At 32.8% G+C, this 19,004-nt stretch overlaps 3 protein-coding genes across 8 annotated transcripts; all 3 read right to left on the minus strand.

The window, feature by feature from the left end:
- Positions 1–586: 586 nt before the first annotated feature.
- Positions 587–4,614, minus strand: LCBK2 (Diacylglycerol kinase family protein). Of its 3 annotated transcripts, XM_068631792.2 has the most exons (12): positions 4,165–4,614; positions 3,649–3,725; positions 3,461–3,514; positions 3,317–3,376; positions 2,793–2,870; positions 2,616–2,662; positions 2,468–2,508; positions 2,235–2,319; positions 2,043–2,157; positions 1,824–1,946; positions 1,589–1,689; positions 587–1,006 (listed from the first exon to the last, which is right to left on the minus strand). In XM_068631792.2, exons 1-12 carry the CDS (start codon positions 4,301–4,303, stop codon positions 877–879), a joined length of 1,050 nt encoding a protein of 349 aa, XP_068487893.1. In that variant the 5' UTR covers positions 4,304–4,614; the 3' UTR covers positions 587–876. The 3 variants fall into 3 exon arrangements, with proteins under 3 accessions (XP_068487893.1, XP_090150514.1, XP_090150513.1); XM_090294387.1 differs by lacking the exon at positions 1,589–1,689 and having other exon boundaries at positions 840–1,006; positions 4,165–4,611; XM_090294388.1 differs by lacking the exons at positions 1,589–1,689; positions 1,824–1,946; positions 2,043–2,157; positions 2,235–2,319 and having other exon boundaries at positions 4,165–4,611.
- A 701-nt stretch (positions 4,615–5,315) lies between these two features.
- LOC137825891 (alpha/beta-Hydrolases superfamily protein) lies at positions 5,316–9,644 on the minus strand. 4 transcript variants are annotated; one of them, XM_068631694.2, is made up of 11 exons: positions 8,533–9,546; positions 8,319–8,417; positions 7,926–8,062; positions 7,659–7,832; positions 7,167–7,403; positions 6,980–7,080; positions 6,830–6,902; positions 6,672–6,740; positions 6,485–6,592; positions 5,902–6,027; positions 5,316–5,753 (listed from the first exon to the last, which is right to left on the minus strand). In XM_068631694.2, the coding sequence occupies exons 2-11, from the start codon at positions 8,371–8,373 to the stop codon at positions 5,559–5,561; spliced, it is 1,275 nt and encodes a 424-aa protein (XP_068487795.1). In that variant the 5' UTR covers positions 8,374–8,417; positions 8,533–9,546; the 3' UTR covers positions 5,316–5,558. The 4 variants fall into 4 exon arrangements, with proteins under 4 accessions (XP_068487795.1, XP_090150381.1, XP_090150382.1 ...); XM_090294255.1 differs by having other exon boundaries at positions 9,262–9,544; XM_090294256.1 differs by having other exon boundaries at positions 8,291–8,417; positions 8,533–8,661.
- A 6,879-nt stretch (positions 9,645–16,523) lies between these two features.
- WRKY22 (WRKY family transcription factor) lies at positions 16,524–18,576 on the minus strand. Its single transcript, XM_068631509.2, has 3 exons — positions 18,061–18,576; positions 17,677–17,787; positions 16,524–17,420 (listed from the first exon to the last, which is right to left on the minus strand). The coding sequence occupies exons 1-3, from the start codon at positions 18,480–18,482 to the stop codon at positions 16,913–16,915; spliced, it is 1,041 nt and encodes a 346-aa protein (XP_068487610.1). The 5' UTR covers positions 18,483–18,576; the 3' UTR covers positions 16,524–16,912.
- Between the last annotated feature and the right edge of the window lie 428 nt (positions 18,577–19,004).

The raw sequence follows: 19,004 nt of genomic DNA on the forward strand, positions 1-19,004 counted from the left end.
CTAGTTTGCAAAGCTGCTAAAGCATAGAACAATATCATAGCAGTGGAAATTATGAGTTCCATAACTGTAGCATAATTAACAGCTCCGGACCCTCAGCCTGACTCATCTCCATCATGTGCATAATCCCTCTAATGAGCTCCCCATTAGATGGGAAACAGAAATCAGAGGAAGCAATGTCCAGAAATTCAGATTCAGAGCTATAACATTGAGAAATCTATTGGTGTGGGGTTCAGCATCTTCAGAGAAATTGCTGGTTGTGATTTTTCCACTTGAGAATCTTGTTTCTTCAGTAATTTTGTTAAAGTTTTGAATTTATACACTGTTTAATTGTATTGACATTGAACTCCCTAAATGTTTTCTACAATCACTTTCCTGCAATCAGATCTGAAGTCAATAAAGTGATGAACTTTACAAGAGTTAGTAATCGACACTGTCATTTAAGAGAAAAATATAAAAAGTATTAATTACATGATGAACTTTCAACATGTTTCGTTGAACTAGTCATAGTTGACGCACGTAACTCCAGAAGCTACTTGGTCTTGCTTGTGTCTTGCTAAATTTTGACATGGATTTGTGGAGAACTGTGTCTGTGAGGGGTTCCAAAGATGCACTTTATTGAATTTCTAATTTATTTGTACCTTTGTTTTACATTCTATATCTGTAGATACATTTTACAGCTTGAAAATAAATTCTATGACAATACATTGCTGATTCAAAATTACAATTAGTCTCCCTCATACCACAACAAAATACATCAGAAGCCTACTCTGATGCCTGCGCAGTTAAAAACAAACTCTTCCTCCCATTACTAAATCTGGCAAAGTACAAGGAATGAACAGCATCATCTCTATTTCATAGATTCATTCTGTAGTTAAATCACAGTATCATCTCAATGGCAGCAGGCAAAACACTAATCTTTTTTGGAAGGAACCCCAAATGCTCCCCATCAGATTGAATATAAATACCACCCTTGCCTGAGATGTCCTCCACCTCAATAGAAAGTACACTGCAATATAAAAAACACTCTGGATGAGTACCAGCACAATGGTCCAATCCTGAGCTTCCATGAGCAGAAAAAGGTAGCACATTAGGTTAATTGTCAAAGGTCGCTACAAAATCCTGTTGCTAGGTACTTACCTCCACATTTTTAGTTAGTTACAATTCGGTGCAGTTAAGGCACATCCACACATAAAATTTTATCCAACTAAAACAGTTATACACAATAATATATCCAAGACAATTTTGTCTGAATTGCAGCCAACTTAAAACTTGTCGATATACCAAACATGGACAATTCGAGACATATTTCCTAATGACAGTTGAGCAATCCATATAGCCTGACCTCACTAATGTTCAGGTGTTTATTGTTGGTGTTGTATTATTCCAATAAAAGGAGGTTATAAAGGATAATAAATAGGTTTTGAGAACCACTTATATAATTGAACCTTATATTCAGATTTGACTAGACCGTGTAATGAAATTTCATTAGTCATCCAAAGTTTATAAATTGATATTTAACATCAATAATTAGAAAGAAGCAACAAAAGGTAACAATAACAATGGTAGATTTCTTTAGAAAAGATTATACCTTCTATCAGATACATTCTTAACCGAGAGATGTGTCCCACTGTATAGCCTATGTAATTTCAAGACAAAATCATACCACTTGAAGTTCTGAAGAATCACAACCTGCAGAATTAATGGGAAAAAAATGTACTTAAAGAAAAAGATGACCAGGATTTTTAGGATGAGGTTTAGCCAGTAGATTATTCAAAAATAGATGATAGTTTTCATCTATAGAATTTTACAGAATGGTATTTCACCTCTAAATTTCTACTGAAAGGATCAGCATTTGGTGTAATTTTCATGCCACCACCAAAGTATTTTGCATTTCCAATGCAAAGGGCTGTCACTTCAGGACATGTCTCCCACGGACCATCATTGAACTGCATTTTTTATGTTTTAGAACTTGGTGACACTTCTGGTGCACAAACATAGACCTTGATAAAACTAAAATTATAGGACCTCAAACTAACACTGACCCTGATTCTCAGATCCTGGTTCTGATGCCCAATGAAGGCTTGCAATGCACCAATGATATAGCAGAGGTTGCCAAATCTCTTGTACCTAGAAGCATAAAAACCTGCCTTTGCACTCCTATAAAATTTGGCCAGGCATGATTAGATATGATCCATATACATTACACTTATTGTGAATTTCTAATTTAGCCTTACAAGTGAATGTCAGCAACATTTATGAAGTAATGATGATCACAATCATCCCCGGTGATAACGCCAACATCTATACTTGATCTCAACCCTAAAGAAACCTAAATTAGAATGTAATAAGAGAAAACTAAAAGCACATCTCGAAACATAAGATTTGAGGCCAGCATCAACATATTTTCAGCTATCATACAGCTAAAATACAATAATAAAGCCATTTCAGATTAAGAAAAAGAAAAAACCTCGAGCAACACGTTCAATAGCCTCATGGGGATCATTTTTCCTGAAAAAGACTCAACCGATGTTTCCATTCACTTCAATTATATAGATGTAACAAGCTTCATTTAAATGAGATACACAAAGACAATAAAGATAAAAACAAAAACTAACCACCCAAATGTTCTTGCGAAATCAGAACCAGTTCCCAAGGGGATGAGCTGTATAAAGCCATAACAGTGTATATTTTTCAATCAGCATTTCATCCAGGATGCATTACAGATGACAGAATCTAAGACGTCAGGCATTGAATAAAAACTGAGAATATTGCAATCTGGTGGCAGTACTCACACCAAGAGCAGTTGAACGCGTAGACTCCTTCACTTGACTAACAACAGGTTTTCCAGCCCAGAAAAATCCATTAACAACCTGCTTTAATAAAGTGAGGTCATTAGGAGAACAATTAAGAATGTTGAGATTCATCAACAACTTTACTTGTATCAAATACATGTATTTTATGACAAGGAAAATAATGCTAGCAACACACTCTCCAATACACTCTTTACAACACTCATTTTAGTATTAATTAAAATTCATGTGTGCCCCTGTAAAATATCGCTCCTTATTTATGAGTCCTACTTCCTGTTCACTGAACCTAGCATGAATTTCAACCAATAAAGAAATGTGTTGAAAAAGTATACTGCTAGAGTTTATCTTTATAACAAGCACAAAATGGTTAAGTTTTGTTGAACCTTTTCTGATAAGGTAGAGGCTTCTCAAGAATTTCCCTGGGGAACTTTATGTAGCCATAATCCATCAAACAATATCATCACTTCCAACAATAAATATTTTTTAAAAAACCAAGCAGTGTTCACCTCATGAAGAGTTCCATCACCTCCAACAGCAATGACAGCATCAGCCCCCTCCCTTATAGCCTAAATAGCAGAAGGACAACAATTCAACAACACGTTGGAAGCAGTTGGGACAAAACCAACTTATCACAAACACTTCAAACTAACCTCTCTCGTTATGTCAATAGCATGACAAGGACCTGATGTTATGGATTCACATATCTACCCAAAAACAAACAAACATAATGAATTTGCAAATAAACACAACACACAAGGCAAATAAATTTGCACAGTTCACCCAAAAAAAAAAAAAACAGGCAAACACTCACAGCACATCAGCAACAAGACTCACTCACATTGCAATCTTTACCGAGGCGAGACCGTAGATACGGAACTAGCTTCCTCCATTCTTTACCCGTCCTCCCATTAGCACCTGCAACCCAAGTTTCCAGTGGTAAAATGTAAACACTACTTCACATAGGCACTCACATCACATCACCAATTAACATGTGTAAGGTTATACAAATGCTGCGTCTCTAAGTTTTTTTTTCTTTTTTAAACAATGAGTTGATTTAGTTTTACAATCACAGTTATCCTTTACAGAAAGCAATCATGTTTGCACCAGAGCCGAATACAGATACATTATATCCAAAACTTAAATTCGAGATCAGTAAACTATCTGTCAATGAGGCCAATTATGGTCCAAATTTTTTCTAAAAATCAAACTTCATCCCCAAAAAATGAAGGGTAATTGTGCTTTTCTGGCTAACAGAAAATTTCATAATGGGTCACCGAATTCTAACACCTCACGCACCATTTAATTTAGCTGAAAAACAAGAAAAAGATAATATTTTTGTGTTTTTTCAACAGACCTAGAGGGTTGACGATGAAAACAAGGTCCCTTTGACGAGAAGAAGTGGAAGAACCAATGTGGTCAGGCGCCATCGGTCGAAGCTCTGATCTGAAAGCCACAGTGTGAGCAATGTATATCCCACTCCCCAATGCCATCATGATGATGTTGGTGATAACTATGGCACGCAATCTTTATGCTGAATTTGGAAAAACCGAAAGAAAAGAAGAAAGAAGAAAGGAATTTGGTTCTATCCGCAGAAGATGTTGTCACTCATCTTGAGACTACTTGTTGTTTTCATCGCTCTGAGTTTCTGAAATGCCTTTTCTCTCTTCAACTGTTGTTCAATACTTCAATGCCAATCCCTACCGAAACTGAAATAATATTTTGTGTCTTCTGTGTTAATCCTTTGGTTACCTCGCTCGTGTTTATTCTATGGATAGACGAAGACAGATGAGAAAAGTCTCACACTACAAATAAAAGTCAATAATTTTGTAAAAATATCCTTCAAAAATTATCTTTTATTATTTTTATAAGAATTTATATTGTTGTCAATCAAGTAGAAATTATTCTAAAATAATCATTATGTATTAGGTTGTTGACTATATTTTAATTTAAGTAATATTTAAAATCATAAATGACAAAAATTAAAAAAAAAATTAAACAATGTTGGTGATGGTTTTAAGTTATAAGATTCAAAATTCTTAAAAAGCACAATTGGTTTTTTGCTTTTAAGAACCTAGCTTTTTCTTTAGGGTATTTTAAAAAATTAGTATTTCTTCCAAATTTTTTTAGTTCAAATAAATTGCTTTATAATTCGTTATTGTGTTAAAATTAGTTTAAAAGTATGCTTGTATACGAGAGTCTTCTTAATTAATGGTTGTAGAAGTATACGTAATTATAGTCACAACAACAATATTCAAAATTAATGGTATAATATTGGTAATTGTAATCCATAATGGTGGCATTGATTGTGGTTGGTAGTAGATTGTGGTGAGATTAGGAAAAAGTCATTATCAAATATAACAAAGTATATTTTTTTAAACTAAAAATCAAATTTATAACTAAATGAATGGAAAGCATTTCAAAATTAAGTAATTTTTTATTTCCACTTTAAAAAACATGTTTAGTTTTAAAATTTGCATATGAATATCAAAAATCAAAAAGACAATGTTGAAAAAGTTATATATAGAGAGTGGGTGTGAGGAAGATTCACCAACTCAAAGAAAATAAAAGTTCAAAATTCAAAGGCTATGTAGCCAAAAGCATACAACATAGTAGGAGGCAGAGAAAAGATGTATAGAATCATTGATTCCATATTGTAGATGCGGTTTTTCAAAACTATGGAAAAGATAATAATTATAACTTTGACATGGCTGGATTTCTTATTTCTTAACAGGTTTTCAAACATGATGATCAAAATAGAGGTTTCCTTCCATTTAGCATCCCCAACAAATGATCAATAACTTTGTTCCCATCATCACGTAATCCAGAATGCATGAGCTCATTAGTTATCCATAGCCTAATCCCTGCTATTTGAGAAGCTGTTTCCATTGCCAGCTTAAAATTCACGTACAAGTCTTCATAGTAAACAGCTGCAGCAACAGGCACCTGCCAGCATTTGATAAAAGTTAGCACAAACAAAAACTTGAGAGACTCAAATTCATCTTGATAAACACATTCAACTATTACGGATGTACCATTCATAATTCATATCTTAGTAGAAATTGTTAGTATAAAAGATAACTGAGTAAACTACCTTATTGTTATTCAGAACCTGAACGTCATATAGTGGGGGCCAGTCCTTCTTCTCTGCCAATATATGAGCTGCATCTTTGAATGGTTTCAATGCATGAATCTCATCAAACATCCATGGAAAAATCATCTACAAAAGCAAAGGAGCATGGTAAGCATCTTCTCCTTGTTATAGGAAAGAAACAGAAAGTAGATTAGCATTCAATTAGTTGTTCCACATCCAAATAGCATGCCAATTCTAACCAAATATTTTCATTCAATGAATGTTAAGAATGCAAATATATTGGTGGCAACTGACAATTACCCATGAACAAAAGGGTTGAATTATTCATATCAAATTTACAGGTCTCTATGTATTTTTTTTACCTAGTCCAAGTGTTTTTTTATGTAAGATTTTAGAGTCACACCCAAGTATCAACTTCACGACCAGGTTATACGGAAGAATCAAAACAAGACGTACAATATTATTTTAATCATATGATAGTCATTGTGGAATCTCTAACATACATCAACATTACTCTCTCAATAGCATAAGTTCAATATTAGTCAAGTAATTAAAGATAAAAATGATATTATTTACACTCTACCTCTCCTGTAAAAAGTACAGGGAGTCCTTCTTTGGCAGCTCTAATTGCATCAAACTTGTCTTCAACTTCAGTCCTTGTACTATTGGCAGACCATTTACTAGCAGAACCCTACAGAGAGAGATCGAGGGACCAGAGTTGAAGGAGAAGCATAGATAATGCATAAAAAAGGAACAAAAAATAATAATACCTGACAATAGATGGATTCATGCATAAGAGCATAGAGTGGATTGGTATCAAAAGCTAACCACTTCTCAAACTGCATAGAATGAAAATTGGCACTAGATATTCAGAAGGAAACTTGAAATTCTGTATTCATAATCGCGCTAAAGCAAACATTTTTCTTACAGAACTTAGGAAGTTATAACTTATTTTCTTTGGTGCCCCTGGAACTAAAGTAGGATCCCACACTCTCTCGAACCTAGAAAGGTCAGTACAAAATTATTCAAAAAATTGAATTGAATATAGTTTTAAAACACACAAGGTAATAATGCTTACAAATAGTGCAAGCTCTCAAAACCAGCGCTGGATCCTAAGCCAGACAGACCAAGAGTCTGCAGCCCTCTTGGGGTTAGGAAGCCCCCAGATGGAAGGGCCACCTACGCAAGGAGAGAAGGAAATAAGGATTTGACAGAAAATAGCTCATATTTTATTGTTTAACAAGAATGGTGAGACAGATCATCACCCCTCCCCCTTCTTTTTCAGCTAAATAATTAACAAGTTCTTGGACAATTTTAATATCTTGAGGGAATCTCTTGTAGTACTTCTCATTTTGATGTATAGCCTGCTCAAAGCCTGCTTTGTACACTGAATCAGCAGTACATCCCCCTCCAATCGGAGGAATTCCTCCAGTTATAAGTGCTTGCTTCAGTCCTTGTGGTGCAAAACTCAAATAGGTGACTGCACAAAATCCACCATAGCTCTAGAGCAATTAAAAAAGAACAGAAGAAGAATAAGCAAACATGGAATTTCAAGGTTATATTGGCTTCAAAAGGTACAACTCGTTCTAACCAAAGCTTTGATCATACCTACAGCAGAACTCATAAATATCAATTTTCAACGAGACAAGGAAAAAGTATAGGGAAAAGAAAGAAATTAGAGACTGTAAAGCCAGACTGGTTGGACATCAAAATCAGCAGCTCATACGAATACTTGTAAAAAACATTAATTTGAATACCTGTCCCAGAATTGACCAAGGACCAGCATCTGGAACAAGGCGTACTCGAATAAATTCTGCATCAGTAACTATATTATCAGCTCGAAAATGTTTTAAGAAGTCAGCCAACTCATCAGCAGATTTGAATTGCGACATTGATGACACAGTCAAGGGAGTTGATAAGCCTGTTCCTCGCTGTAGAAATGTACATAAGCAACAGAACACATTATACATAAAGTTTCTTTGAGTATCACAAAGATGATTACACAAAGTCGTAGTAAATCATGCCTGGTCCATTAAGATGAGACGGAATTCTGCACAGACTTTTTGAACCCATCCACTAGATTCAGTTGGTTGCCGGCACTCAAACCCGGGTCCTCCTTGCAAATATAACAAGTATGGTAACTTTTGTTCTTCTTTCCCAGCTGCAACAAAAATACCGAGTTTTGAATAAAAATATGCAAAGATGATGAAGGGGGTGATGTAGAAGAGTGGGCATGAGTTATTTATCGATTAGGCAATATACAAAACAATAATTATCACAAAATTAAAAAGAATCTGGGCAGCTGATCAAAAACTGATTTTATCAAAAGAATGACTAATCAAAACATAAAACATTATGAACATAATAGTAGAGAAGTTTTAATGCTTGCATGAGGTATGTAATGCTGCTCTACTTGCCAGCCCCACACACAGAAAGCTCAATCATGAAATCGTTGAAATGTATGATTTGCATCCTACATGACAACCATCTTCCTCATTGAAACATAACGGTTGTACCTGCAGAAACCGAATAATTGCCCAATGCCAGTAAGTAACATATTCCACCAGTACCAGCAATTCATGTAAATAAAGCATTCTTCGGTATCCAAATAAACTCATGTCAAATGCCTACCATATTCTCTTTCCAAGCTCACTGTTCCAATTACGTAGATGATAGGTCTCACCTCTCTTCCTTGAAAGGAACATAACCTCTTTGGCTCCAATTATAGGTCACCTCATCCCTTGAGGAAAATCGCTTGATCTTGAGGAATTGTAAGCAGAAACAAACACAAAACACTTAATGGTACCACTAGCCAAGTTCTTGTTTATTATTTCAGAAAGCTCATGTAGGTTCCACTCCACACCTCCAGCTTTTAAAAATGAAGCTATACAATGATACTAACAATACATCACCTTCCGTTTTCTACTCTTATTTTTCGATCCAAACAATGGACCTTAAATCCATTCCACATTCTTCCATCAATCCAAACACACCCAATAAAGGATTCAAAACTATTATATAATCTAAAAAACAACTACTACATTCTGCCTCAATACCAGATACTCCATTGACAAAAGGCTGATAATACTTCATGTATGTTTTCAATTCCATAATTAAACAACATTAACCTGATTACATCATCACGGAAACCCCATCTGGGTTTTCCATCACTTCACACTGTGAATCATTAGCCACCAACAAAAATCCCTTTTTTTCCCACAAGTTAAAAAAAACAAAACTTTATATTATCACTGAACTTCTGTTCATGAACGAATCTAATGCAATGAGGAAACACTGAAAACAATCAATCGAAACCTCTGAAAATCATCAAATGGCATAGTTGACTTTGACTAGCATTACCTGCAACGACTTCACGGGCGAAAACGGTGATCTTGGGAGAAGAATGGGATCCCTGAGAGTGATCGAGAGGGACAGTGAACCGGTGATCACGCAGCCGGAGTTCCGGCACGGAGTACCAGTCGCCGGTAAAGTGCTCCGAGGAGGAGACACCGGCGGCGAGGCCATGTCCGTTCATCGGGATAAGTGAACTCCGGCGAGAGTGCGAGAAGGAACGGGTGGCAATGGAAAAGGGTTTTGTGAAGTGAGATAATGATATGAAGAAAGCGCGAGAAGAGTGATGATTATGATTATTGTAACGAAGCAATGCTCTCAGAAAAGGTGATGGTGGCGCGTGGAGCAACAGCATTGTTGGGAGGCGAGTGAAACGAAGTGCGCGTAAGCGAGAGTGGATAAAATTTGAACGGTTTTCTAACTTTGACTGATTTGTATGGACGGCTTGGATTTGATTGAAAAGAAACAAAGTTCATCTAAGCCATCAATTGGTAGTGAATATTGTTACATGAGGCTTTATATTAAATTAAATTTTCTTTTAAATTAATTATCTAATCAAATAAAAAAAATTACCCTTAATTACTTTAAATAATATTTTCTCATATATTCATATATTTTCAAATAATCATTTATGAATTAATCTACTTTTAAGATTTGTCACAAAAAAAAAGAACTAAACGTTATATTAGTTCAAGGAAAAATCAACTAAAAAAATCCAAAGTAAAATGTTTTTTACAATTATTACGAAAGGAAAAAATATAACTAAGAAATAATTTACAAAAAATTATTTTTCCAAATTTTTAATTAAATATAGTCATTAAAATAATTGGAATTTTATTTTAGAGACAAAATTCACCTAGAGTACGATTTGTATTTTTTTTTAAAAGTGTTTTTATTATAAAAAAAAAACACATGTGTACTATAAATTTGTAATGGAAAATTAATCAAGAAATTACTTTGTACATGTAGGATTAAATACATCTCTTTTAAAGTTTAAAGATTAAATCGTAGATTATTAAAAACTAAGTATCTTATTTTATTTTATTTTATTTTTCTGAGAAAATAAAAAGGCTTATCAAGAAACAAAAGTGTCCCTAAGTTATTTTCATCATTAATTGGTTGAAAATCTTGGTTTCCCATCGGGAGAAAGGATCACTGCTCAGAAGTGGACAACTCTTTTGATTGACAGCAAGTAGGTTCACTACATTAAAAACTGAAAATTTAAATAAAAATATTTCAAATTAAATACAAAAATTGTTGTATCAAAAAGTATTAATTAAATTTCTATCATAGGAGAATTTGACCCATAAATAAAATAAATTATAATAAGTTTTACACAAATATTATTTTCTAGAGAGACATCATTAAGAAGGTTACAGTAGAATAAATTATATTAAAGACCATTTTCAAGATTCTAACTAAAGATTATTTCTATAAAAAAGATTAATGATATTCATTAAACTAAAAATATTTTTGTATCAATTGATCCATGTTTTGGTCAATGTATTAGTCATTTTGAAGCATCTTCTCCCAAACTTAACTCATTCCCTTGCCAAATGTGTTTTTCTCTCACATCCGTTAAGATTTTTGCAATTCAAATGGGAATGGATTATGGTGTTTTGAAGGGATTTGATAGAGAGGATAAGGTTAAATTAGGGTTTAGAGGAAAATCCATGAGAAAGAAAGGAAGGACCATGAGTGGTGTGGTGAACACCTCATTATTTTTTTAATCTTCTTTTCCTAAAGTTTTGCTTAGCCTTGGGATTTTTGTGTTAGTGTTGTTAATTAATGTATGTTGTGCCTTGAATTACTGAAAACCAAATTTCATTATACTTTAAAAAGTATGTTTTATTAGACATCTTTTAATCTAAATAAACATGTAGAAGTTAAAAACATCCTTATCTAAACTTTTAAAAACACATATTTTATATTTTATTGTTTGTCTCGAGTATAGGATTTAAGGTATGGGATTTAAAGTGTAGGACTAACTTTAAAATACAATATTGTGTTTATCGTTATAAAACGAAGTATTACATATGTATCATGATTTGATACTAAGATAAAGAATCTCTTAATATATTATAATTTGTTATTAAAACACTTAATCAAAATAAATTTAGGGATGTAACAAACTTTTTTCTAATAAGCTTTCTTGTAACAAACTTTTTTCTAATAAGCTTTCTTGTAACAAACTTTTTTCTAATAAGCTTTCTTGTTCACTTACATTTGTGAGATGATATGAAAGGAAAGTCAACTCGGATATTTATGTTTATATCCTTACTTTTCGTTCTTTTGTTTCAATAATCACTACAAGAAAATCATGAAATAGAAATCAATTTTTAGAGACCAAAATAATTAATTGCAATAGTAACTAAATTAGAGATCATTTTAAAAACTAAAAAAAAAATAGTTTCTAAACTAATTTCTATTATTATTAAAAAGTTTCTAAATTGGTATCTAATTAGTAACCAAAGTTTCATGTGTAATGTAATACTTTTGATTCATCATCCATGTTTATATACTTAATGGGCGTTGAAACATAAAATCTTAATTGAAATTGTTTCTTATGGATTCAACATTCATACTTCGAATTATTATACTATTATTGACTCAATCCATTTGTTGAGAGAAGTCAACATTTCTCGAAAGTGTCGTGTTGGTGTTGGTTGTATCTATGCTTGTTTGTTGGACTGTGAAAGTATTGTTCCTTTGTATAAATCATTTTTGTCATTATACATGTAAGCTCACAAATTCATTTAATTGTATGCATATTATTGATTGACCTATACATGGGTCAATATATTAAAATGGTGTTTAGATGAAAGTCTTAATCGATTATGTTTTAAAAAAATTACATAATTAATTATGTAATCATAAATAATTGAATATGATGAGATTAATAATCAATTATTTATTTATTTATTTTAAACAATTATTTGATGGAGTAACAATTATTATAATAAATACCTTTATTTTAATATTATATAAATATTAAATTCTAAATAAATAAACCACTTTCTTAACTAAAGACTTTCATGTACTACTAATTTAAAGTTTTTTCTTGAAAATATAAATCTCTTTAATGCGGTTAATTTGATGTAATCTTAACAAATCAATTATACACTCTCAGCAGTGTTAGATGATTTTTTTGTTAGAATTATAAAAAAATAAATTTATTATACCAACAATATATAAGTTAATAATAATATATAAATATTTTATATTAAAAAATTCATCTACACTCAATGATTCAATATTGGTTAGAAGTTGGTGTTAATGATAATTTAAATATTTATTTTTTTCTTAATTCTATTAGACTTCTTTTAAAGATAAAATCATGATTAAGTTTTGAACTTCAAAATGAACAAAAATACCTCAATGTAATGATTAATTCTAATGATGTTATATCAACATGCTTGAGGTCAAAATATTAATATGTATATGATAATGGAGAGGTGGTTACACCAACGAAGTCTTGTTTCGTTTAAGAATTAAAATCAAAGAATACACTGAATTCTAAAGTTGATGATATCTTCTTTGTCAATTAAATGTAAAATCTATTTGTTGATACTATTGAGCATCTCTTTACATTTTGAATATTGGCTTTTGAATATTTTCTTTTTAATTTCTAATCGAATATGATTTAAGTTCACCAATGGAAATATTTTCTTACATTATGATCCTCCTGTTGTAAATTATTATATGTGATGAAATTATTATTTTATGGTAATTATCTTCATGAAAAGTTTGATAAAAAAAAATTAAAACCTAGATTTTTTTTAAATAATTAAATTAAGTTCAATTTCTCATTAATATTTTTTGAAAATCTGTAAGTATGTTTCCCAAACAAAATTCAAACACTTTCTTATGTTTTATTGAAATATAACTTTTTTTTCAAATATATACATGATTCTTTCCGTCTAAAAAAACATCATTTTAGAAAAATGATTTAATCAGATACTTTTTATAAAAAAAAGTTATTTAAATTTATGATGAGAATATTTCTTTTTCAAACAATTTTATTCTTTTTAAAATCAAAAAAATTATGAAAATATCTTTTTAACTCAGCAAAGGAGTTTCCTTGTCTTAATGTATTATCGAATGCAATGGTAAATTAAAATTATAAATTGTCATATTCTAGTTGTTGGGTAGAAGGGATAAAATTTGGTTGTGTTTGACCATTTGTGGCTTCTGAAGTTTAAAATATGAGTTAAAAATCGTGATTTTGATGCTATGTTTCTAACAAGTAGTCATCTTACAAGCATTCTTTGATGCTATGCTTCTAATTTTGAGGGAAATATTTTTTTGTTACTACTTTGTACTCACTAGAATTGAAATATAATGGAAAATGTTAAGACAGAATAGTAGAGTCAAAATGATAAACAAAATAAATACAGGTATTTCAGAATGCAGTGGTTTTAAATGTTCTATTTGATTATAAGTTGTAGGTAGTTGATACACTAGTTCAGATGTGAAAGGAATAAAATATGGATGCCATAAATTAGTGTTAAAAGGGGATTAAATTGCATGATTTTTTTTCATCTTTCAGTGACAAAAATGGTGACTTTTATCTTTCAAAGAATAAAATGATGCATCTCAACCTTTAAAAGATCAAAATGTTCGTTTGATTTTTGGGTATCCGACGAGTCATAAAAACCGATTGATCGCATTAATAAAGAAGGTTAATAAATGACAACAATGACAATTATAAAAACTCTCACTAATCATGGTCATATTCCACCGATCAAGTACCAACTATTAAAAAAGAACATTTAAAGTGAAGAGCGAGAAGAACAATCGGTACAACAATTATACAACCAGTTAAGTGAATAATAAGCAACATGTGTCCGTAACATGCCAGTGCAACATGACAAAGTTTGTATCTGCTAATTGAATAATCTGCTGTACTGTGTTGTTGTGCCTTAATTCTGGCTTAACAAATGTTACTATCAGTAAAAGTATAAAATCACCTTACCAACTTTTGCCTCATCAACTACTCATAACCTCTTCAAATAGTACAAATCATATTTATTAAAAGAGTGACCTGTTCTTTCATGGTGAATTAAAGTACTGCAGGTCTTACAAAGGAAGGACCCTATGCTTTAAGGGAGACAATCCTATTCAAATCAGATAGAATCTGCTATAAAAAAAATTCATGACTATTTAATTTAGATGTATATTCACTTGAAATGACTTGTTAAACTGGAACAACTGCATCAACCGATTCATACACTCACTAATACTCTGTAATTTTTGCACTGTCATTAGTGAAGCAATTTGATAGGTCCCTTAAGAGAGAGAAAAAAAAAACATGATCCAAACCTGAAAACATGTATCTTAATTACACCAGGGACTTTATAATTATACAATGAACATAATAAACACAATACAATAATATTATATGACATATTGAACCTAGACACATGTATCCAACTCAGACATAATGCAGGTTTCAGAAAAGGTCAATTCCATTTAGGTTGAGTGTAGAATTTTGTTAATTATGTGTTGTGTGTGCTTATCTTGGTGTGATCTTAAATGCGCTTGAGCAAAGGTCAACTTTTGAGGCCTTGATTCTTTACCACCGATGCTTGTGGATGGTGAATTGGTGACACAGTTCTGTCTACAAAAGTTGGATTTCTCCAACACAGCACAAGATCTCCTTAAGTTTGTAAAATTCATTGGAGATTGAAACCATGGGAACCCCCTAATTGAGTAACAAGCTCAAATATTCCATTAAGAAACGTTATTTAATTTCTTTTCTACAAAAAAGGGTCTATTTCTTTCTTTCTGTTTTTAATTGCAACATATAAAGTTTATTTTTTGAACTGAAGGGTTCTTCCATCAAATTTGGCTTTTCATCGAACCATATGTTAGTTTATCAGTTATATTGTTTAGGTGTCCTACAAAAATCATAAATTTCCGGCAAGTAAAAGGCATGATTATGATGATGTTTTTGGTAAATTCTTTGCCCCATTACCGACAGAGTTGGATTTCAGTGTTTTAAAAAGTTTGAAAGTAATTCCCACCAAGCTTTTCAAATGGGGTGTTGGATTGAGTAGAACTTCCATATTGATTTCTAAAAAACAGAGAACCAAGTTGTTCTGTTTCATGTAAAAAACGAATTTATGCTATCTAAGTTTTTTTCCATCTACATTAATAGAAGCATAAATATCGTTGCTCATGACATAGTTTTTAGGTGTACTACTGTCCAAATACTTGGTTTACAATTTCCAACAATCAACTTTTTAACATTTTCACCCTCACACGGCTCCTACAAAATTCTCCCTTTAGTTGCATTTGTACATCACCAAATTCGACTACTCTTTTCACTTTCCTTCTAACTTTGTGAAATGAACATTTTTCTATTGCAAACAACGGAAAATTCAAAATTTTCTAAAATATAAATAATGGGGTTTATCCTTACCAACAATGGTAATATGAATCTATGAATTAGGAACACTTCTATTATTTTAAAGTCATGGTGTGAAACACGGTTTTGACCTTTCATCTTATCTTAAACGTGTTAGACACTTCTTAATAGATGCAAGTCAAAAACATATTGTTTTCATTGATTTGGTTGTTTAAATTTTGATCTATGTATCTTAAAATATTTCTAAAGTTTAAGAACAGTAAACTTAAAATATAATACAATGAAAAAAACATCATTCAATGTCGGAGATCTTACATCAATTAGAGATAAAAACATTTCATAATAATATATAAATAGGTGCAAACATCATCTTATAAAATAAGACTAAGTTAAACTTAAAATTTACTTCTTAATATAACATTAGATGTGTAAATACACGTAACATTTTATAATATATAAGTGGATGCATAATTCTTCAGATGATAATACCTAATTATCTTTTGTTTTTAAAGCTAGGGCAAGTTTGGTAAATTGAGAGCCCCCACTAGGGATGAGATGCAAGGTTATTGGGAGCCAAACAAAAGGCAGATAGCATATAAATGGTGAGCCTAACATGTTAACTTCAAGCAAACGTGGCTCTCATTTGTAGAAGGTATGGAGCTGACGTGAAATACTTTGCTTCTGTGTGAATAAAACAGAGAGGAGGCAGATACCATTAAATCAAAACGCATATGCTTCATGGAATCTAATTCCTCGATTACCTTAACCCCTCGTGTCCCCAAAAAAGTTTCACTACAATTGGTGCTCTTCCACTGTACTACTCGAATATATACCCAACAAGCAACAACCATGAACCCTTATGTCTCACTCACACAATTATAATCATTGCCAGGAAGAAAAATTACAAGTCAACCCAAAAGTGCTTTTCCAATTTCTATCAAAACAAATGTCAAAATTCAAATACATTGAACTCAATCACAACTCAAGAAGCATACAACAACAAAAAGCTAAATAAATTGTTTTTACATTAACATAGGTAATGCTTTAAACTATGAATCCCTGATAGTAAGATTAAGGGAGATAGATACAAATGCTTGATCTACCTTACCAGTCACTACTCTACTTGGGAAAAAATTTCCTCCCCTTCACAAACCATTGTTAGTAAAGATTCATCCAAAATGATCCATTTCCTCTACGAACGAAAAACAAAAATTTAAAAGGTCCCTATTGTCATCCATGAAAAACATGAAACAATTGTTGTCACTTGTTGTGATGATTTCACCAAAAGAATCAGATGCATCCACCAGCAGTAGCAGCACCACTAGCCACCCAAGAAGGGATTGCAATAGCTGAAAAGGGGTCACTGAAGCAGTCTCCTGTGACAACAGAAGGGGCAGTGAGTTGACTCAGCTCATCCAAGCTCTCAAAGAAATCATCTGTTAGCACCATGTCTGACAAAACAAATTCATCTTCTTCCTCATCATCCATCACATCATCTTTCTCTTCTCTGCTCTCAGACTTTTCCCCTTGTGCTGGAACCTCTTCCTCTGTCCCTGAGGTGGCAGGGGAAGAGGGTTTTGTTAGGCTTTTGCTCTTGTCAGAGTCTTGTTCAGTGGTGGCAGTCTGGGGTGCCAATGGCTTCTGGCGTGTGGAGCCAGCAAGAGAGTTTCTGTGAGTAGGAGCAGGATGGTTGTGCTCAGCTGTGTAAGTCACTATGAACATTGTTGGGTCTGATCTGTTCCTCTCAACCTGTTTCCTTGCCAAACACCCCTTTGAGCTGCTACATCTGTAGTACCCCCTACAAAAAACAAAGTAACCTCAATTAGACCCTAAAGTACACAACTTTAGAAATTAGGATTTGATTACTTAAAGCATAAAGTGGGATTTTCATGTGATAATCAATTGGAAAAATCACTATTGAGATCTCAAAAACCTTTATGCACATATTTTCTCAGAATCTTAAATCAAGGGTCACCAAATTAGAAAAGAGCCGAATCATGAATTTTCAACACATTTTTGGAAAATTGCAAGTGAAAAATATCTTCAAGACAAACCTTGGATAAGGAGACCCCTTTATGGGTTTCTGGCCATATTTTCTCCATGCCCATATGTCTGAGGAGAGATTTTCAAACGGCACTTGACAAACTTTCTTAAGCTGGTTCTTCCTGTAAAAGACCAAAAACAGTCATAAGCAAATCTCACAAACACTCACATACCAAGATTTCAAAACACTGTCTGCAACCACAATTGCAGTCTCATCAGTCACATTTATCTACAATTTTCAACATGGTAACAAAACTACAACCACAGCCGCAATCTAAAACCTCAACACACGCAAAATTCTCTACCAAAGATATGATTTTTACAACACAGGACAGTCCAAGATCTTTTTTTTTCCTCTTTGGGTATCAAAACAAAGCAAGCACGAACTTTTGTACCTTCTTTTAGATCGTGGGGTGGTGACAGAGTGTGGCTGCTTGTTCCGCTGCTGTTGTTGCTTCTCTTGAGGTGAAAGCGTTTTGGGAGGCGCAGAGGAATAAGAAGAGAGTGAGGACAAGGGGGAAGAGGCTTGCAACGACAGAGGCTGAGCTTTGGAGAAGAAAGGCCTGCAAAGCTCATGCAGCTCCTCAATGGGGCTCCTTACCTCAAAGGGGTACGCAGAAAGCGACAAAAGTTGGCTTCCTTGTTCACCTCTGAAGATAGAGAAGCCCGAAGAAGAAGAAGACGAGGAGGAAACACCTTCAGGGTGGAAGTAACAAGAGGCAAAACCAGAGGAGGAGGAGGAAGAAGAAGACACGGAGGATGATGTGATGGTGGAGCAACCTCTGACCACCGCATGTAGATCCCAATCTTCGGCCATGGAGACAAACTCTGCAATGTATGTGCCCTTTGTTGAGAGAGAGAAAAGACAAAAGAAGGCGCTGACTTTTCACCAGAGAGAGAAATGATAAGGTGCAATGAGTGGAGATGGACTTGTATTTATAGAAAGAGAAAAGAGAGAGAGAGAGAAAATGCTTTCACTAGTTCAACCCTGTTAATCAAATTTAGGATAATTACTAGATAATTAAAATTAACTCTCTTAAATATATAATAGTGTTTCATAATTTTTATAATTATTACCAGTTTAATGATTTTTTATATTCATAAACAAACTTTAATGTGTGGAAACATTTGTATCAAAATATTACTCATTTGATTTTGAACTATGTTTTGGTTAAAAAACATTACTGGTTATTCACTCTAACTACATACTTTAATATAGGATTTTATTGTTATTGAAAAAAAAGGTAATAAAGAAAATAGAAAAACTGAAAAAGATGCTTTATTTTGAAGAGAGAGAGTGTGTGTATGTGAGTGGATGGCATTTTGGCATCTCTATGCT

This window comes from Phaseolus vulgaris, chromosome 8 (assembly GCF_051622355.1).
Source record: "Phaseolus vulgaris cultivar YP4 chromosome 8, ASM5162235v1, whole genome shotgun sequence".
In the NCBI taxonomy this organism is placed as follows: Eukaryota; Viridiplantae; Streptophyta; class Magnoliopsida; order Fabales; family Fabaceae; genus Phaseolus; species Phaseolus vulgaris.